The sequence below is a fragment of the Empidonax traillii genome, unplaced genomic scaffold (genome assembly GCF_003031625.1).
Source record: "Empidonax traillii isolate 1590-97213 ecotype Southwest subspecies unplaced genomic scaffold, ASM303162v1 scaffold850:size379550, whole genome shotgun sequence".
Taxonomy (NCBI): Eukaryota; Metazoa; Chordata; class Aves; order Passeriformes; family Tyrannidae; genus Empidonax; species Empidonax traillii.
In genome coordinates, this window is record NW_020956043.1 from 321,503 (window position 1) to 341,608 (window position 20,106).

The following is a 20,106-nucleotide window of genomic DNA, read 5'->3' on the forward strand; positions in this document are numbered from 1 at the left end:
GGCAATCCATCTACGTCCTGAGGACCTCACTGCCACCGTCCAAGCGTGCTTGGCCCCGGCAGATGAACCTCAGGATTAAAGGGTGGGCTCAGTTCCGCGCACACTGTGTCTCACCTAAAAAATCCAATGCGCAGGCTGGAAGGTGGAAAGACCTTCCCCGGTTCTTCGTTCGCGAAGAGACTGGCCATAATAACATAATGTAACTAATAGCAATGAGCACTGTGTATGTAAATAATAGCAATGAGCACTGAGGAACAAATATTTTAGAAGGCTTAAGCGGCCAAGGACAGGTACTCTTCTTAGCCCTGTGCTACTTATGGATGGGGTTGTGAGCAAAGCATCAGTCCCAAGGAGCTTTAGAGATGCCCCTCTTTCTCTCAGGGAGCAGTGAAGGGTGTTCAGGAGCAGAGCCACCTGAACTAGATCAATCCTTGATAAGAAAAAAGAGCAGCAGCGTTACTTTGCAGTTGTCTATCCTAGTTGTGCATAGTGTAGTATTTCCCAAGTTGTGGTATAGAAATCATGCCATAAGAAATAGATCTTCACTGGTCTGAGGACCCAATTTGTATTCTTTGTTATTTTTAGTTGAAAATTTGACAGTGAAGGACATCAGAAGGTCTGTGAGATTTTCATAGTGGTCCATGGTCTAGAAAGTTTGAAAACCACTGGTGCATCTTTTATTGCAAAGACTTTCTGTAAAGTATTTTTTTCAAACTTTGTCTTACTTTGTATTATCCAGCTAAAAAAAAGAAAATAAATCCAACAATACTGTTCAGAATAAAGCAGTTAAGTCTATTCAATGTGATATTTTAATTGTGTAGGGGAAAAAAAGAGAGCAAAATATCTACAGGTGTATTTGGGAAGTCTAAGGTGCTTAAAAGTAAAGGAATTTCTATTGCCACAAAAGCAGAAGTCTGAGTCCTATAATATGTCTCATTATAACAGGTATCTTCATAGCAGTGTTACTTTTTCTTTCTGGTTCAGAGACATCTCTGTGGTTTTCCCTTTTCTTCCAGAAACACTTTCATTAGGTAAAACAAACAACCAAACAATAGAAATAACCTTTCTTTGCTGTAATTGGAGAACTGAAAAGGAAAGTATGTAGAAATTAAGGTGAGCACTTGCAAGCTTGTGGCTTCAAGAGATTTTTGCCATTTTCTCCCCAAACCAGTTCTTCTTGATATGCAATAAAGAGCCTTCTGTCATGAAGATGGTGGGTTGCGATTTTTTTGGTATCTGAAACTGCCTGGCTTGGGGTGCAGGTTTACCTCTTGGAGGCTGACTGAGAGTGACATTAGGTTTTCTCTTTGAGATGTCTATGAGTGGCATCATCTTCATCATTCACGATCCATCAGTTGAGTTTTGAGTTCCACAGTACTTTTAAAATGTTATGGAAATGGCTTGTTCTTAGTAAATAGATTCAGAGTGCAGCTGTTTGTTTGTTTTTAGGGACATTTATCAGGGCCAGTGAGACAAAATGTATTTGGTGTGGCAAGGTCAAGTGCTGCCACATGCAGATCCTCATGTAGAGATAATCATAAATGCTGCTTTGTCTGTGAGTATAAGTACATGAGCATGATTTATTCATTATCTTAATCAAGGCATGACTGGCAGGAGGAATACACAACTGCATTGTGGAAAGACAGAATGCTGTCCTATAAAGAGACACTTAATCTTGGACTGAATCCTAAATGCATGGATAATGAAGGGATGTGAGACCAAAAAATCTGTTAAGTGACTGAGGAAACATTGGGATCTTGATTTAAAGTGCACATGTGACTTCTGCCCTTTGTGCCAGGCTGAGATACACTGGAATGTGCTTTTGAAGGAGCATACCTCCATTTGTATTTGTCCAATTAAAACCCCACATCTTCTTGCCATTACATGTTATCAAATATGAATTTATTCTTATTATGAACTAAATTGTGAGTAAGTTTCATGCCATAAATTGTGAGTAAGTTTCATGCCACATGGTTAGGTCACTTCAATTCCTTTCTTCTGGTCCTTTGTAATGCAGCATAATTAGATATGCTGTTAAATCCTGGTAATTGTTAATTTTTTTAACTCCTGCATGGTGACACAATATTCGATGTTTTGCACATTTTCACTTAAAGAAAAAGTTTCTTGTCCTTACAGTAGACAGAAACATACGTGCTCAATTTATGGCTACAGGGAATTTCTTTTCTGGTAGTAGTAGTGACTGATCGTATTCAATACAATAAAATAGTGCATTTTGGTTTAGTGTGCACTGAAGGAATAAATGTACATGAAAATGTGATGTCTTGAATGTGTCAGTGTTTTATGCTGGTCTGTTACATTTTTTTCCCCTCCACTTGCTCAGATATGTGCTTGAGAAAAACTGACATCAAAAAGAAGCAATCGTAGGTGATTCTTCATTTTATTCAAGCTCTGACTTTCCTGGCTTTGTAGAAATGTTGAAGTGTTCCTAATCCAAGACATGCACTTAGCACAGTTCCAATCATTGTAACAGTGAAATTAGTGTATATGTTAAAGCTGTTCATATTGACATAGCAATGTCAGTGGATGGAAAGTGGGGAATAAATATTAATACAACTGTAAGGCATCTGTTTTTTTTTTTTTTTCTCGGTATAACCCCATCCACAGCTGTGCTGGAGTTGACAGGAGCTGATGGAACCTCTATGGAGAATACCAAAGTGAATCTTGGTGCCTGCCTGTAAGGGGGGCTGTTTTTTGGGGACTTCCCAATGGCTGTGTTTTCATAACCTGTTTGAACTGGAGTAGAATCATGCCTGTGCCTATAATGGCCCAGCCCTGTTCCATGTGCCAGCAAGTCTCTTAGTGCCACTGGTATGCTGATATTTGATTACTGGGCTGAACTTGACTGTTTTCATGTCTCAGTTTCTTCTCTTCTCCTGAGTTACTGCTCATCCAGACACACCTCCCAGACTGGCTCAGTACACTGCCACATGGACACTTATCCTGGCCTGGGAAAGGAGATGGTATATAGGACTAGTTTGGTGGGATGAAGACTCAGGCAGTTAGAGGGCTGGAGTGTGGCTAAATGTGTTTAATGGTTCTTGCACAAGTTTTATTTCCATATCTGATGTAAAATACTCAAATAAAATCTTGCTTAAGACAGTAATTACAACATCCATGTTTCAGGAATAATACAGCGGTAAGGAAAAATATTTCTCTGTACTTGTTGATACATATGGTGTATTTTAAAGCCTGGTGTCCAGACTCTTCCTTGCAGTGGTCTGAGGAGCCGGTTTTAAGCTGAAGGAAAGAATGAAGGGGAAAAGGAAGAAAAGAGTTTCATATCCTAAAGTACTGCTGATAGGGAAAATAATGAATGTACCTTCTAATGTGTAAATAGAGTGTATTCTGGTCCAAAGGGGGAAGGAACATCTCTGCTGCCTGAAGGATATTTCTGGCTTACTGAGTCAGGCAGTCAATAGAAAGAAAGATAGCTACTTGTATAGGGTAGTTCGAAGCAGGAACCTAATTTAGCCACTCTGTATTCTTCTGTGAGGAAGCCTGTGTCTCTTCATTCGCCACCTGGTGAGCCTAAGAAAATTATCCTTCCTGGGCTAATGCTGGCCTCTGAATTCCCCCTGGCTTTCAAAACCACATGCTGGATGACCGATCTGCCCTGCTGAGAGCAAATTAGGTATAGGGTGGGTGTCATCTGCTTGTTCCATCCAGGAGCAAATTAGAGAATTCCTACTTCCAGCCAGTAGGAAGAAAGGGGTTTAATCTTTCAAGTTAGCACTTGAATAAAGAATCTGTTCTTTAAAAGTGTAATGCCTAGTTTTGTCAAGCTATTGCCTTTTGGTTAATAAAGGCATTTTTGACTGATGTAGAATTGTTTATTTGGTATTTATCCTTTTCCTTTTTTATTTGGTGTTTTCTGCAGCACACTAAGGAGATGGAGTGGAGTGGTGCTTTTTCAAGCTGCCAGCAAAGTCTCCTTGTGACTAGGAATAAAAGTTAAACACTACTGGATTTTTTTTCTATTCCTTCAATCCATTTTGCTGCTAGTTTGCATGCAGTCTAAACTCAGACTTTTCAGGCATGCATTGTGTTTGCACGAAAAGTGCTAGAAACTTGTCTTAATTAATTGTATCCAGCGTTTGTAGGCTACCAAAGGTTCACTTGAACTTTCTGTTTAGAGCGTTTAGTGCACTGAAGGCATCAAACTGCAATTAAAACAACTTCTGTGGGCATCTGTGAGTTATTAAGGTTACACACTGTTCGTGGCATCTCCTGAGTAAGAGCTAGTTATGCTGGGAAGCCTAATGGGAAGAAAATCTTGGTGCATGTTTTTCCCCTCTGTGTGCTTGATTGACTGTGGGAAGCTGGAGGAGGAGGGGTAGGAAAGGGCACTAGAAACACTTTCACAATTGGCTCTCCCTACTCTCCACACTTTAACAGAGATGGTTTTTTGTACAGCTGTAAGGATTTCCAACAAATACACTATTTAGAGTGTAAAACTGCCTGCTTGCCTCCCCATGACACAGAGCCTCCAATGATGCTGTTTAATTAGGGTTTTATTGGTCTCTCTGAGAGGATGTAGATTTGCTGGTATGTATCTGTCTGGGATCACCTGGCCAGAAACATATGGGGATATGCAGGAAACAGAAATCTTCAATTTGCAGAAGATGTGGTGGGGAGCAGCCTCTAAATGAAGAACAAGTCTGTCACATCCCAAAACAGCTGTCTAGGTGCTTTGTAATTTATTTGGAAACCCCAGCCCAAGATCTTGAATCCTTAAATGCCCCATAGACAAAACTCCTGTATACAAAGAGGATGCTCTGTGTGGGAATATGCAAGAAAATGGTAGTTCTTAAATGAATAAACTGTTCCCAAGATGAATCAAGTGTAAGCATCTTAAGGTATCATTAAACTGCCAGTGACTTTTTTTTCTTTGGCTTAGATGGTTTTTTGTTTGGTTGGTTTGGGTTTTTTTGATGGTTTTTGGTTAGTTGCTTTTTTATAGCTTTGTGGGGGTTTTTTAAATTTTTTTTTAATGTTAATTTTATTATAGCTTTTAAATAGTGTTGGATGTTTTGGTATTTCTTTTACATCATTCAGTTACTTAAAAAGTTGAAGCTATGAGTTATGGTTTATTTATGTGGTATGGAGGACTTTGTTCTGCATGATAGCTTTCACAGTAACAGAATCAGAAAAAGAGAGATGCTTCTCTTATAAGTGAATATTTCCCTGTTGATAATCATATTATTTGAATATATAGTATACAGAAATAAAACAAATCTAATTATTTGAATATTTCTGTTCTTATGATGATTTATCTCTGCATTTAGTGAACAGAATTTCAAAAAATCAGGGAATTTCAGAAAATCACAGTCTTTATGTTTCTTTTTTATGGTGCAGACTTAGCAGGTAAGACTTCCACTCAAATCAATGAAACTTCATTCTCTGTTCTCATTTAGAAAGCCATTGATGCAAAACACTGGTGTTTGTGTTGTTTTGTTGCAGCTGTTCTCTAACATTAAAGATGGTGAAGGTTTGCAGTTGTTCGAGCAAGGCCATCGCACTGCACACAAGCAAGAGTGTCACACCATGGAGGCAGTGAGGCTGGTGGAGTTCAACCTGAAACAAGTGCTCACAAAGCTCATGACTCAAATCTTCGGTGACGGTAGGTTCTCCTGGGCTGCTCATGGCTGTAGTCTTTTGGGCTGTGGAGACATATTTTGCTGTATAAATACAAACAGGAGGCTCAGGAGCGGTGTTGACAGCTGGAGTACAGAATTTTTTCAAAAAAATGGCTTTTTTCAAGAGGCCACACCCTCCTTTCTTGGTTTTCCTAAATACTGGTGCACACAACACTGTATTGAATCATCAGGTTTTTGTGAAAATGTTTTGATATGCAGCATGTCAGGGTAATGTAGTGGGCATATACATGGGGAATACAGACGGGGACACGTGCCAGACTCAACTGCAAACAGTTGTTGGGCAGAAGCAGGGTTACAGTAAAGGTGGGGGACCTGTCAGTGTGGATCCTGTGAGGAGAGGCAACTCCAGCTCCAATGCAAAGCTGTGCAGGACCCCCTCTGCTTTATCCTCATGAGCCTCCCACGTCCCTAGAGGGACAGGGCATGGGGTGCACCATCGCAGCTGGGCGTGCGTGAGAGCTTGGGTGCTGCTGGGGAGGGTGCAGGGCAGTGCTCACCTCTCACCAGCAGTGTGGAGACGGACAGGGCCAGGGAAGGGGTTTGTATGTGCATGTGCTGCTTTGCTGTGTACACCCATGAAGCACCTTGAGCATTTCCCATGCGCAAACGAATTAAACCTTGCAGCTGAGGGGAGGCGGCGTTTGCTAAGTTGACGCAAACCGAAAAATACTTGTTTTTTGGTGCTTACAGTGGGATGAGGAAAGGTAATAAATGTGTATATGAATGAAATATTCTGTCCTCAGAAATACCTGCTTTCAGTTTTCAGGAACAGAATTTATAAATGGCCTGAGTCAAAATTGCTGCATTAATGCTGTTTCCTGGCAAGGAGGCTGCTCTTCTGATCTTGATTCATCTTTCTGTTGAGGAAATACTGGGTGGTATTAGAATGTATCTGGTATCCTGCCTACTTTCAAAGGTCTTTTAAGATGCTTACTGCACTTAGAGCAGTATTTCCAAGAGTGGAATGATAATGGTACCAAGTCCTATATATGATTGCTTGAATATTTTTCTGAATTTCTAAAGCTGAATTTATAGGAAGAAAAACTTTTACCAGTTTTTGTTCTATTCCACCTGAACAAAAATTAAGTTCTTCAGATCAGAGTTTCTTGTGGGTGCATTTTACTGAACAGTGACCTTTTGAAGCATAAAAAATTAGAATCACAGTGAGTAATAGTAAAAATGATATTTTTAGATCAACCTCAGATGCTGGGGATGTTGTTTAAAGTGAACAATTTCTAGAAGTTATTAGTTATCAGAGTTATTTAGGAGTTATCAGTCTGCAGTTTCATCCTTCTCTAAGTGTTGACAGAGGCTGCACTTTAAGCTTCAGCATGCTGGCAGTTCTTATACAGTCCACACAGTAGCTAGAAAGACATTAAAAATATATTCATAAATTATTTTAAACATATAGACTAAAAGTAGATGCCACCTTCTTACTGTAGGGATTTTCCATTTATACCAGCTATATTTTTCCTGAAATACAAAGACAAGATATAGTTAGTGATTTAAATGTAATTTTATATATATATATATAGATATATATATATTTCTCCCCCACATTTCATGAAAATAGTTGAATATAGTATTCAGAGAGCAAAGTTCATGTTAGGCATTAGGTGTATGAGATCGGTGCACTGCAAGTGTCTTGGGACACACATAAATAAATTTCTCTTTTGACTACTGTCATCTTCTATCTTCCATTTTACTCTTCTCTGTAAACAATACTCTTGATTACTTTTTTTTGGTCTCAACACCTGTAAATTTTAACTTAATTTTGAAATGTGTTTTACTGTGTTTATTGCTCTTGGAAAATTTCTGTATTTTTCCTTTGTGTGGCTATTCCATAGGGCCTCATGTTCTGTTAAAAGCAAAAATTTCATTCCTTTTATACTTCACATCAGTTGTATTCTTTACAGCTTGTGCTGTCAGCAGAATATTGTAGTGAAGTTGCACATCTTTTCTAGCAGGATAGTGCAACCATCATTGCTGTAAGCTATTGAAATGTTGCACTGTCACACAGTCAACTGTTACTCATAGGCAGATTGTTTGGATTTTAGATTAAGTCTACTGTGCAAGTTAATTTTGCGTAAATTCACTTATACCTAAAGTCCTGGAATTGGATAGCTGTGGTTCTGCAGTACTTCTCTGGGAATTTACCGGCTCAGATTGATGACAGACTGAGGATCCCTGCAGGATCTCTGCAGAAAGGTCAGATCACTGACCTGCCCTTTTTTTTCCCTTTTTTTTTTTTTTTCCCTCTGTATCGTTCTAGGTTAGTTTTCATAATATTTAATGAGACAGTTTTGCTTTACCTGACTCTTTACCTACACTTATTCCGAAAGTTTTTCTTTTTATTTCTTTCTGGCTTTGACAACAGACAAAGGAATGACATAGATATTAGATGGAGGGGGAAGGATCTGGATCCTGCAAGCTATTGTCTTAAATACTTCCCAGTGTATGATAGTTCTGTTTATGAGATTTTTCTAGTGGTATGCCATTTCTGATTTTGCATTCTACAAGTAATTATCTTCAGGTTTTTTTTCATGAGATTTTGATATCAGGAAGCTATTTCAAATACTACACCTAGATATCACATTCCTAGTTTTCCTCTATTACCTCTAGATAAGGTGTACACTTGAAATTCAGTAATTTAACTTACACCTCCATCTCCCCATACAGATCTATCAGTGTAGGAATTCTGTTATATCTCATTTAAGTTACCTTGTAATAAGGCTTTCCAAGATAAGCTCTCTTAGGTTTCTCTATAAAGTGTTAGTCTGTCCTTCTCAACTACAGTTCTTTCTGTAACGCTTCCGTAATTTTTGAAAAGCTTTCTGGACCCCAAGAGATTCAGAAGTAATCTTACTGTAGCAAATAGAAAAGACTGATTGTGTGTTGGTTTTGTGATTTGTTGCTTTACATGAAATGGCTCAAAATTCACTACTGTCCCATATTTATCTACCCAGTTTCTAGGCACTGGTAAGGGGAGGCAGAAGAGTGAGTGATGCTGTGCTTTGACTGATGGCTTTGCTGCTGCTGGTTTTCACTGAACAGCCACTGGATGTCTTTTAAATCAAACATGTTGTTTTGCTCTTTCTTCTTTTTGACTCTGTTGTACTGATACCTCCTTTGAGTACTTGGAGATCTATAAGTGTAAGGAGTTTAAAAAGAAAGAAAAAAAATCATTTATTGAGGACATAATGGTCTGGCTAATAACTTCTGAAAAATGTGAGCTAATGTAGGTTTATGGGCAGCCAGCTCCTGTCTGCTGCAAGTGTGATGAATTATCTGTAACAACGAGGTGCAGAGTACTTACAAATCAGCGCTCACCTCAAGAGGCCACAGTTTGATACCTTCTGTGCTTCCCAGCACCCACCTTGTGCCCCTCTCCTTTTTCTCCCATAACCTCATCTTTAAAAATAATCCTCACAGGAACAAAGAGAATTTCTGGTCAGTGAAGACCATCTGGGTCTCAGGCTTTGTTGCTTCTGTGCTGTAGTGTAGCAATAGGCTGCTTTAATGCGTTTGGTTTGTTCTTTTTTCTTTTCTTTCTTTTTCAGTGCCTTTGGTCAAGCCTTTTTCATTACGAGACTCAATTAGGCTAGCACTTGTTTAGCTTAATATCTGTTATCACCATTACTTTCGAGTGCAGGCTATGACCAGTTCCTTACCTCGATTCGGTATTCAGAAATAAAAATAAATATTCACTATTTCCGTACTTATTGGAGATGTTTGCATGGCAAGGTTTTGGTATCAGGGGGGCTACACGGATGGTTTCTTTGAGAAGCTGCAAGAATTTTCCCCTGTGTACAACAGAACCAATGCCAGCCATCTCCAGGACAGACCCACCGCTGACCAAGGCTGAGCCAGTCAACAATGGTGGTAGTGCCTCTGGGATAACACGTTTTAAAAGGGGGAAAAAAACCTCTGCACAAATGCAGCCAGAGAGAGGAATGTGAACATGTGCAGGAAACAGCCCTGCAGACACCAAGGTCAGTGGAGAAGGAGGGGGAGGAGGTGCTCCAGGCACCAGAGCAGAGATTCCCCTGAAGCCCCTGGTGCACACCATGGTGAGGCAGCTGTGCCCCTGCAGCCCATGGAGGCCCATGGGGGAGAGATCCACCTGCAGCCCCTGGAGAACCCCATACTGGAACAGGGGGATGCCCAGAGAAGACTTGTGACCCTGTGGGAAGACCATGCTGGAGCAGGCTCCTGGAAGGACCTGTGGCTCTGTGGAGAGAGGAGCTCATGCTGGAGCAGGTTTCCTGGCAGGACTTGTGATCCTGTGAGAGACCCATACTGGATCAGCCCATTTCTGAAGGACTGCACCCTGTGGAAGGGATCCACACTGGTGCAATTCATGAAGGACTGTCTTCTGTGGGAGTGACCCCATCTGTGCTGGAGCAGGGAAAGGGCGGCAGAGAAAAGGAGTGATGAACTGACCGCAGCCCCCGTTTCCTGTTCCCACTGCTGGCAGGGAGGAGGTAGAGCCTGGAAGAAAGGAGGGGGGCAGGGAAGGTGTTTCTAAGATTTAGTTTTTGTTTCCCATTATCCTACTCTGATTTGGTTGTAATAAACTAATGTCCCCAAGTCGAATCTGGTTTGCCCATGACTAAGTGGTGAGTGATCTCTCCCTGCCCTTATCTCAACCCAGGAGCCTTTCGTTGTGTTTTCTCTCCCCTGTCCAGCTGAGGAGGGGAGTGATAGAGCTGCTTTGATGGGCACCACAGTTACTGATGGACATGTACCTACTGGAAGGACTCCCATGAATACTGTGAGGATCTGAAATGAGAGGGTGTCCTCCTGGTAACACAAGTAATTTCTTTGAATTGGAGAAGTTGCTGAGTTTGTATCTAGTGGTCAGTCTCTGGTTAGATTTGGCATTGTACTCTTGTAAGTACCGCTGTGTTAGGCATCTCTCAGCCTTCTAAAATTTCTTGAAAAAGATCAGTTTTTGCCAGCATTTCACAGGCTGTATATGAAGAAATAAATTAGGCCTAATCAGGTAAATTATATGGTAATACAGAAAGCCTAATCTTCATAATCCTTTTAAGTCCTCAGTGGTCTAATTTGCTGAGTGTGAGCAATGCCCTTTATTCCTGGGGAATATATTGAGCTCCAAGACAATATTTTGTATCTAAATAATAAATGTATCCATTTATTCTGTGACAGTCTATAGAAATGCAGTTAGAAGGCTTAATCTTGCCGAAGGCTGAGAACACTCAGCTTTTCAGTAAAGTCTTCTAGAGTCAAAAGTCTGAAAGAACACTTGAATATGAACTACAGTGGTATTCCCAATTGGCTGTGATACTGTATGAATAAAATTACTGTGGTATATGGGGTTAACTATTAATTTAGAGAACAGAATAAAGGTGAGAGTTGTTTCTTCATTGTGAATTTGTGTTGGTTTATTCAGATTTTTGTTTGTTTGCTTATTTGCATTTAAAACAAAAGCCTCTTAAGTACTGATAAGCATTAAAATGCAAAAATAAAAAAGTTTTGAATTCTTTTTTTATTTTTAAAATTTATTTTAATTAAGAACGAACAGCTGAGAAATCCCTTTTTTCCCCCTTATCTTCATTTTGAAGTAATAAGAGGATTAAAAAGAAACCATTATCTGAATGTTATTATTGAACACAAAACTACTTGAATATTCAGTGTCCTTTCTATAAGTCCAAATTTTGCAAGCTAAGTGAAAATATTTTATATATGTATGGCTTTACAGCATATGCAAGGTTGTACAGCCCTAGGATTAAAAATGCCAAGATCAGGAAATTAAAAAAATGTTTTCTGCGTACCATACTGTTACATACATGACTCTTTTCCTCTATGTATTTTTTTATTGTTATGTGGGAAGAAAAACCAATTAAATGATTGCTAAAAATCACAGTACAGTGGTGAATGGTATGACTGCAAATACTTCCAGTTTTCAAAGTTCTGTATGTAAAATTATCAGAAAGCTTTGTTATCTTTCATATAATTTCCTTAGTTTAATTTTTAAGAAAGTAAAGAAAACCTAGCAGAAGCAGTGTATTTGTTTTTTAAACCTCCCTCACCATTTGAAAGTTCATAACATCTAGAAATATTTTGGCCATGCATGTACTTTTGTTGTAGCTTATTGTTTCAGTTTCTGTAGCCACATTTGATGTTTCAGAAGTAATCAAAGAAAATCTAATCCTGTAGGCTACGTAAAATATTTTTGTTTGAAAAACTTTCAGTATAAATCATGCGATTTGATGTTTTACATGCCTTTTATGAAATGATGCCAAAAAAGCCTGAAAATCAAACCAGGAATGTTAACAGATACTGTCACTCAAACAATTTTTGCTATCCCCCTTATTTTCAAAGCTGTACTTGCCTGGTTCTTAATGATCCTAACACTGATTGGTATTTGGCTTAACTGAAGGGAAGATGGGCTTGGGGTTAAGGCAATAGCTTATAGATTTTGCACTTCAGTTCTGTTTTGTGTTTTTGTAGTTCATGTTTCTGAAACTTCTTTCCTGACACCTAGGAAATAGCTAGAAAAAATTATTTAGTGAATGGAAACCTCTAAATCATTAGAAGAACTAAGGCTCATCAAATATAATAAGGGCCTTGACAACAACTCTGCTTTTGGCAGCAGTGTAGACCTTGTCCTCTTCTGGCCCTTCTGCTCTGAGATGCGAGGAACTTCCTCACTCTGTGCAATGGTATTTGCAGAGGTGCTGAGCTGGGGGGGACGATGGGGAGTTACCCAGTGGTGCTTTTGTCTTACACTTATCTGCTGAGTCCAGAATGCTCTCTGTGTGTTGCATTCCTTAATAATGTACAACTCTGTGCATTTATATTTCTATTTGAGTATATTAATATCTATTTTTAACTTTCATAGTTAAATGTATGCTTTGTATTTTAATTAGATTCTGATGAAAAAAAATTACTTGCCTAGACAATCGATGAAATACTAAGTAAAAATTAAAGACTTAGCTAGCATTTTCCTGTAAGAAGCAGTTACTAACTTCTTGGTGCAAAGAATAACAGAATTACTGACTTACCCATGATCTTGGCTCATTTTTGTGCGATGCCAGGTGGTTGCTAGAGTTTGACAAATGATGGATTTGGTTTCAAAGGGTGCTTGAATTGCACAAAGCATTTTTCATATTAAAAAAGACATGGTCATTTTTTTCCACAGGTTTTAAGATTTATCGCCTTGCATGACTGTTGTAAATTAGTTTGTTTGCTATTTATTTTCTCTGGATTGCTGTAATTGATGTCATTAGTTGAAGGGCAAGTTTTACAGATGGTTGGAGGGATGGCCTTTTAAGCATACACCCTTTCATATTTATTTATTTATTTATTTAAACACTGCTACAGGACTGCAAGTCAGATGGGTAGATTGCTACTTCCCGTTTACTCACCCTTCCTTTGAGATGGAGATCAACTTCCAAGGAGAATGGATGGAGGTCCTGGGCTGCGGGGTCATGGAGCAACAGCTTGTTAACTCAGGTACTGAAACTCCTTTACTTCATTGACATCTCTGTTAGCAAACATTTCCAGAGCAATCAGCTTCACAGTCTGAAATTCCCCCTTCTACCCTGGTGAGCACAGACATATCCCTCAGGTGGAATGCAGCCCTTGCATGCTGTGATTTGAGAGTAACAACTGAGCAAGTGATCTGGAGCCTGCAAACAGAAAGCTTGCCTTTTATTTTGTGCAGTAAGGAGAGAGACAGATGTCAGCTTTATAAGGGAACCTGCAAATTAGGGTGTGAGGTTTTTTTTTTTTTTCTTCTCCAAGAGATGTTAAGTGCATTCATAGTTATGATTTTAAAGTAACATTAGCAAATAATATCCCCTGTTATCTGGAATATCCAAGTGCTCCTGTGTCCCCAAAGTATAGAAAGAGGAATGTGCTATTTTTCGTATTGCTATTTGGTCACTGGCTAAATAGTAGGTAGATTTTTGCCTTTCTTTTGTTTCCTTTTTCCTTGGGTTAGTTATTTATGAAGTTGCAAACTGCATTAAGAGCACATAATTTATTTAATTGAAATTATTACAGAGAAATTTCAACTGGCAGTTTTGCTTTCCGAAATTTGTAAGTATGGAGGAAGGAGAGGGGAAATTGGTGGATTTTTTTATGTCTAAATGGAAAATTTTACATGCTTGCTTTTTCATTTGCTGAGAATAGGTAATTCTTCGTTAGCATAGAACAGACTGCATGTGTTCAGACCTTTGTCATTCAGTGTCTTCCAGTACTATTTATTATGTACAGAAGCCTTTTGGAATATGACTTGAAAGCAAGTGTGTTTTCCGATAGCCAAGTTAATACTCAGTTGAATTTTTTTCCATTGGTTTGTTACGCTATTGTTGTATTTTCATATGGTCTAAATTCTTCCTATTGAAGTCCAAGTGATAACTATGAATTACTTAATTTTGGCACCAGTTACTTGGCACAGCTTGTTTTCCTCAAAGTTTGCATGTATTTTAATGTGATCATTTTCCTTTTAAAAAGATATCCTGTTCCAGAGTTTCTCTCCGCTGAATTAATGATTTATGCTGATGTTCTTTCTCGGGTTATTATCTTCATGGTGTGGTAAATATAATATACAGCTTCTAATCAGCCTTACAAGTGAAAGACTGCTGTGTAATATTATTTCCATCAGATGTAACAGACCAGTGTCCAGGCTTTCTTCTTGAAAAGCTTTTATGTTGCTCAATTCTTAAGTTTAGGTTCCTTTAATAGATGCAAGAAGAGTTAAGCTGTGTCCTCAAAACAGTGACCGTTTACATTTGTGTGCGTGTCTATGAATGGATGTGCACGAAACGCAAGCGGTTTCTACAGCAGTTTTTTTGGACTTCAACAGCACTTTCTCACCTTTAAAATTTCACATTAATAAAGTGTTAAACCAGATCAAGATTAGCCAAGGGAGGTGCGACCAGCATCATTCTTGTCATTCAGTGGGCAGTGGAAATGATCTGGTCTTCTGAACCATTCAGATTTTCCACGTTAACAGTGAGCAAGGTTTCTGTTGTCCTGGTGTGTAGATGAGCAAATACAGTTTGGTAAAGGCTGCAAGTACCTTTCCCATTAAAGCCAATCCACCTATTGATTGTTTTTTAACAGTTGTTTGCATTCAAGAAAGCCTCCTCCAACAAATAAAATTGAGAATATGGTGTTATTTACTATTTTTTAACAGTGATAGTTTCTATTTTAAAAGAAAAATATATACCTTATGTTTTTATATAATTGTTGAAAAAATATACACTTCTGCAAAGATGCACTGACTTGTCAGGAATGATGTTACATGCTCCCCTAAGTCTGATGGTGCTAAACTAGAGCAAGTATTTGGTATAAAGTGAACATAGAAGATAATTTTGATAATCAGTTTTCACTAAGTATAAAATCTAGCTTATTGTACTGTTTAACTTCCCATTTTTGTGTGCTTTGTTTTTCGTCTTAAACTATACCTGAATACATAATTTTAATAGGAGTGCTATGTATAAATTTTGATATTGGAAAAGTTATTTTTGTTCTGGTTAATACTGGTAAGAATACAGAAAGTTTGCAGTATTGCAGAGAGTACTCTCGGTTTTAGGACCATGATGAGGATACAAGGAAATTTTGTGGTTCAGTAGAGCTAATTTCAATTAACAGCACCCAAGGTATTTATATCTGTACTTCAAGAGTTTGTTATCTAAGATTTGCAAAGCTGGTGTTCATCGATAGGTGCTGAAGTTCCAAGTCTATATGGAGTTCTAAGGTTCAAACCTTTGAATATAGCATGTTGCTTACTCAGAGCCTGTGATCACATAGTGTTGCTTAGTAACTGTGAAATTGGAAGCAGTTAGGGTGTGATCCTTTGCTGATGAAAATCAATGGCAATGTTCTCAGTGCTCAGCATTGCGGAATATGGTAGCTGGGGACGGAAGCAAGAAAATTGGACTGAAGTTTACCTCAAAACCATGAGACTAAAAAACCAGATAATTTAAAAACAAACCAAACCCCAAACAAACACTCCCCCCAAAAAAACCCCAACCAAACAAACTAAACAAAACAAAAAAGGAGAATTCCTTAACTTTTTGGTAAAACTTCTCATGATGTCTTTAACTCCTGAAGTATACCATAAAATAATGTAAGGGTGGCACACCAGATGCATCCAAAATCCAGAGCATCCCTCTATCATGATGACATCCCAAGCCAGTTCCTAAAGATGAGTAGAACAGGCAAGGTTATGTTGATCTTTCCCTGATATACTCCTGCAACTGCCTGTTTCTTGAGCTGAAAATGGTATGTTTGTTTTCAGTTGTCATTGTGGAATATTCTTACCTTTCTTTGTCAAAATGTTTTTCGAATCCCAGTAAATCTTTACTCTATGCAGCATCTTGTAGCAAGAAATTGCATAACTTGCGTGAGGAACTACTTCGTTTTTGTTCTGACCAGCAGCTTAGAGTTACAGTTAGAGCTCTTCTCTCATGCGAGAAGTGTCAGGGAATATCTATTTCCTTTTACCTTGTTTTGGCCACTCAGTATTTGTTTAGATCTCAGTCGTCACTGACTTCTTTCCAAGCCAAAGGGTGCTGGTCATACAGTCCCTCCCTGTGTGGGAGCCTGTCCATATGTTCTGATAATCATGATCACTCCTGCCTGCATCTCCTTTAGGCTTCTTTTTAATTTTGTGAGTACTTCTGATGAAGAAAAAGTTGACAACTTTGTCTAAACATCTTCATGAATACTGCTGAACACAACAAAAGGAGTTTGTCATAACTTCTGAAAATCATTGCTTTTGTTTGAAAAGGTGGAAACTTATTTGTCATGAAATCTGATTCTTGAAGTATAAGTCTTTCCCATTTGGAATCTCCTTTAAATTATGAGATGCAGGACTTATTTCCAAGATTTAAATAATGCTTGGCCCAGGGCTGCCACCTTCAGCCAAATAGAAGTCTTAACATGTAGAACTTGTTTGGCTTCAATGCTGCAGTAAATAAATCTTACTTTACTGATTTATTGAAGATCATCAGAATTGCTGTCTGATTTCTTTACTCATTTATTGAAGGACATCAATTGCTGTCTGAGGGAAGTAACAACTTTTAAGTTCTTAACTTGTCCACTCCTTCTTGGTTTTGGTAATAGGATTATGAATTTGAACATTTTTCCATGGGCAGCAGGTTAGTAGCTAACAGAAAAAATATGTCAGTGTTACCTTGGAGGCACAGGACTTTTTTTTTTTTTTTTTTAAATTTATGAATGCATTCTTTAATCAAATATTAGTTATGGGTGAGTTAGGTTCATATATCAAGCAGCAGGGGGTGTTTTGCAGAAGGGGAAATTTAATATCTTTCATCTAGCTTTTTTTTTTTCCCCCTGCTCAGCTCTTGCCTGGTAAATTACATTAAAATGTTTGAGCAGATGGTGCATGTGGCTTCAATAGTATGCCGACCCATGTTCTGTCTCTGCTAACAGCTCTCTGCAGGGACCTTGAAATAGTTAACGCCGTGTGAGTCTATATGGATATAGTGGATAAGGGTAAATATAATGCATTTAAAATACATTGAAACTCTACAAGGTGAAATTAAAGTTACAGAGGTATTGGTGTATCGGGCACCTGGGGCCTCCCAAGAACATGAGCTAAAGCTGTTGGACGGGCTCATTCTTCCCACACGAACCTTCAAAGCGATTTAAGTCTGCTGCCTAAGCTTCACAGCTCCCCATCACAAACCTCTCAGGGGTCGTTTTAGGTCACTGTGTGTCTCCTGTGCCACCACACTACCAAAGTACCTTGAATCTCCCAGCCTTTCCTGTGCTTATTTTCCCGAGACTATCATCATTCCTCATTTATGGGCTGGAACTGAAGTGCACAGGAAGCTGACACACATGCACATGCACGCTGCAGACAAAGAGTTTAGCTGCCTTAGTTAAAGTTAGCTTTCCTACAGTCCTTATATACTTAAGAGAGAGAGAAAGTCTCTCTCTTCATACATTCCAACATATGAAGCTTTGTAGATTAATCTTCTGGGCAGCCTCTTTCTATGTCTGGCTGCAGGGGGAGCAGAGTCTCCCTATTTAGGCAGGTATCCGAAGGTTAAGTGAGTATCTCACAAAGATATAACGTCTCCGATGAAACAAAATTAGAAATTAGGAAGCATCTGAGTTTTGCTGACTTCCCTAGGGTCTCAGAAGTTGCCTGCTGAAGAAACTGGTGTTGAATGCAAGCTTTATAGTTCAGCTCCTGGGTCATCTTTGTCTCCATCCATCCCAGTGATTTACATTTGCACATAAATATATATGTGTGTGTATGTATAAAAACAAATACAGAGTGAGGCAAATAAAACAAGTCAATGACCAATTAAGTACAGAGTGAGACATACTTGGCTTGTTTTAGTTTTGTTGTGTGGTTTTCTACACACACACACAGTGTAAATCAGAAAAACTGATTGTCACATCTGGCTAAGTTGAGAGACCTTCTGTTGAGCTGGCAGCCACTGAAACTGTTCTTTGCTCAGTCAGACATGGAGCTGGTGTGGAGTTGTGGTGATGTGATTGAATTTTTATCTGTGTTCTGCAGCATTTCATACGGATACCCACAGATGTATGTACACGGCACATCCAGAGATGTGTTTACCCAAGGCAGTGTTGCTCAGTTTAAAAGCAAGTAAGTAATGTGGCAGATAACATGGTTTTCACTAAAAATCTGTGGTGATTCAGCATGTCTGAAGGAAAGGAGCTGTGGTGGTAGTCACCTGGGTGGCTATCCGGAAAACACTTATGCAAAAGAGTTAAGGCCCAGTTGCCTAAGTTGAGGGATGTGGAGTGGCAATTAGCTGTTCTTAGTTTGTAAATTGAGGGTTGTGGAGGGGGTAATTACTTGTTCTTAGTTGACTGCCACATCTCTTGACTGTAAAGGAATCATCCATAGCAGGAGGCAGCAGAAATATCAGCCACTTTCTTAGACTAACCATTGATGTCACCCTGCAATCTTCATGTATGCAAACCTAAGTGCTGGTTTGCTAGGCATCCCAGTCCTGCAAAGGGAATAGATACAGCACTGCTATGTATTTACACAAGAGCTGGGCTGTAGCTTGTGATTTAAATTTTGGTAGGATTAGATCTGGACTCTTAGGACTTTGGAGGTTCAAGTTTCTAAGGAGCATGTATTTTAAAATTGGAATAACTCTTATATAGAAAAGCTATTTCTTCTAACTCCTTTCTACTCTCTCAAAGAAGAAATTGGAGAGAGTTTATTTCCTGCATTTGGATGGAGGTTGCCTTTTGGGTTTGATTTTATTTTGGCTTCTTTTGAACTGACTGTGAGGAAGTCTTACTCCTTCCTTGATAAGTAAACCAAAACAGAGAAATGAGTTCTATGGTAGTGATGCTCCCATCAGTCAAAGGGCGCACTGTTTCATTTGTTATTTGATTTTCTTGTTCTGTTACCTATGGCTACACCACCAGGTCTGATGTGTGTGTTGTGCTATAAAATTAAACTTTTCCTTTACGTTTCCCTTTTTCTTAACAAGATAATTTGCTGTTGTCTTCTATTTCATTTACAGATCTATTTTTAAAACTGTTTTTTCATCAAGTTTTTCATCCAGGAGGAACCTATAAAATTTTTGAAATGTTGCTTTCTCTGATTTTATTACCTTTGACAGATTCATTATCTGTGTTAAAGTTGGGGTTTTTCAAAAGAGTTAATGTAAGCTTGCTTTGAGTCTGTAGTGTTTGTATATATTGAACAAATACAGTATTGCATTTAATGACAATTCTATTATACCTATTTCTGGTAAATGTGTTATTTATTTACAGGGGTATCTTGTAGGAGAACAAGTATAGGATTGAATCTTGGAAGTAAGGAGTTATTATAGAACTTGGATGGCCATTTGAGTTTGTGGCTCCGTATGATTTTTCCAGCTTAGTGTTAAGAGTAGTAATATCGGTAGATTTAGAGGGTAATTTCCCTTTCATGGTGCAAGACTACATTTTTAGTTTGTATATAAGTTCCTTGTCTTTGTAATTTAAGAAACTACTTTGTCTTCGTGCTTCATTTTCTCCCACATAAAAATGCATGTGAAAAAGGGTTAACTCAGAATAACACAAACCTTGAAACCAGCGAGAGTGGTTATTTGACTGATGGGTACATCTTTCCACTGAGTGAATGAAAGCTCCCCCTACCATATGTGAGGCTGATTTTAGTCCATTTGAAATCTAGAAAAGAAAAAAAGAGATATGCAGTTGCATATTCCAAAGTTTTTGTTGCCTTTGAAGCAGTTTGCCCATGTGTATGTATTGCTTCTTCTTCCCTTAAGTTTTTTTAATCAAAAGTAAATTAAAGGTTTAGTAATTCACTATGATTTGTCTCCTTGGGATCCAGCAGGAGGACTAGAGCACCACACACAAGAGAAGGCTAAATAATGATGAATGTAGTTTATTAAGCAGCTCCTGAGTAAAAGAAAGTGCT

The 20,106-nt window shown here is 38.6% G+C and overlaps 1 protein-coding gene across 1 annotated transcript in view; it reads left to right on the plus strand.

Annotated features, from left to right (window-relative positions):
• The window catches only part of LOC114067030 (phenylalanine--tRNA ligase, mitochondrial-like), a 65,873-nt gene extending 52,687 nt beyond the window's left edge, over positions 1 to 13,186 (plus strand). The window contains exons 4-5 of the mRNA XM_027902208.1: positions 5,482 to 5,641; positions 13,029 to 13,186. Coding sequence (XP_027758009.1) covers positions 5,482 to 5,641; positions 13,029 to 13,186 — 318 coding nt within the window. The remainder of the gene's footprint in view (positions 1 to 5,481; positions 5,642 to 13,028) is intronic.
• Positions 13,187 to 20,106: the final 6,920 nt, after the last annotated feature.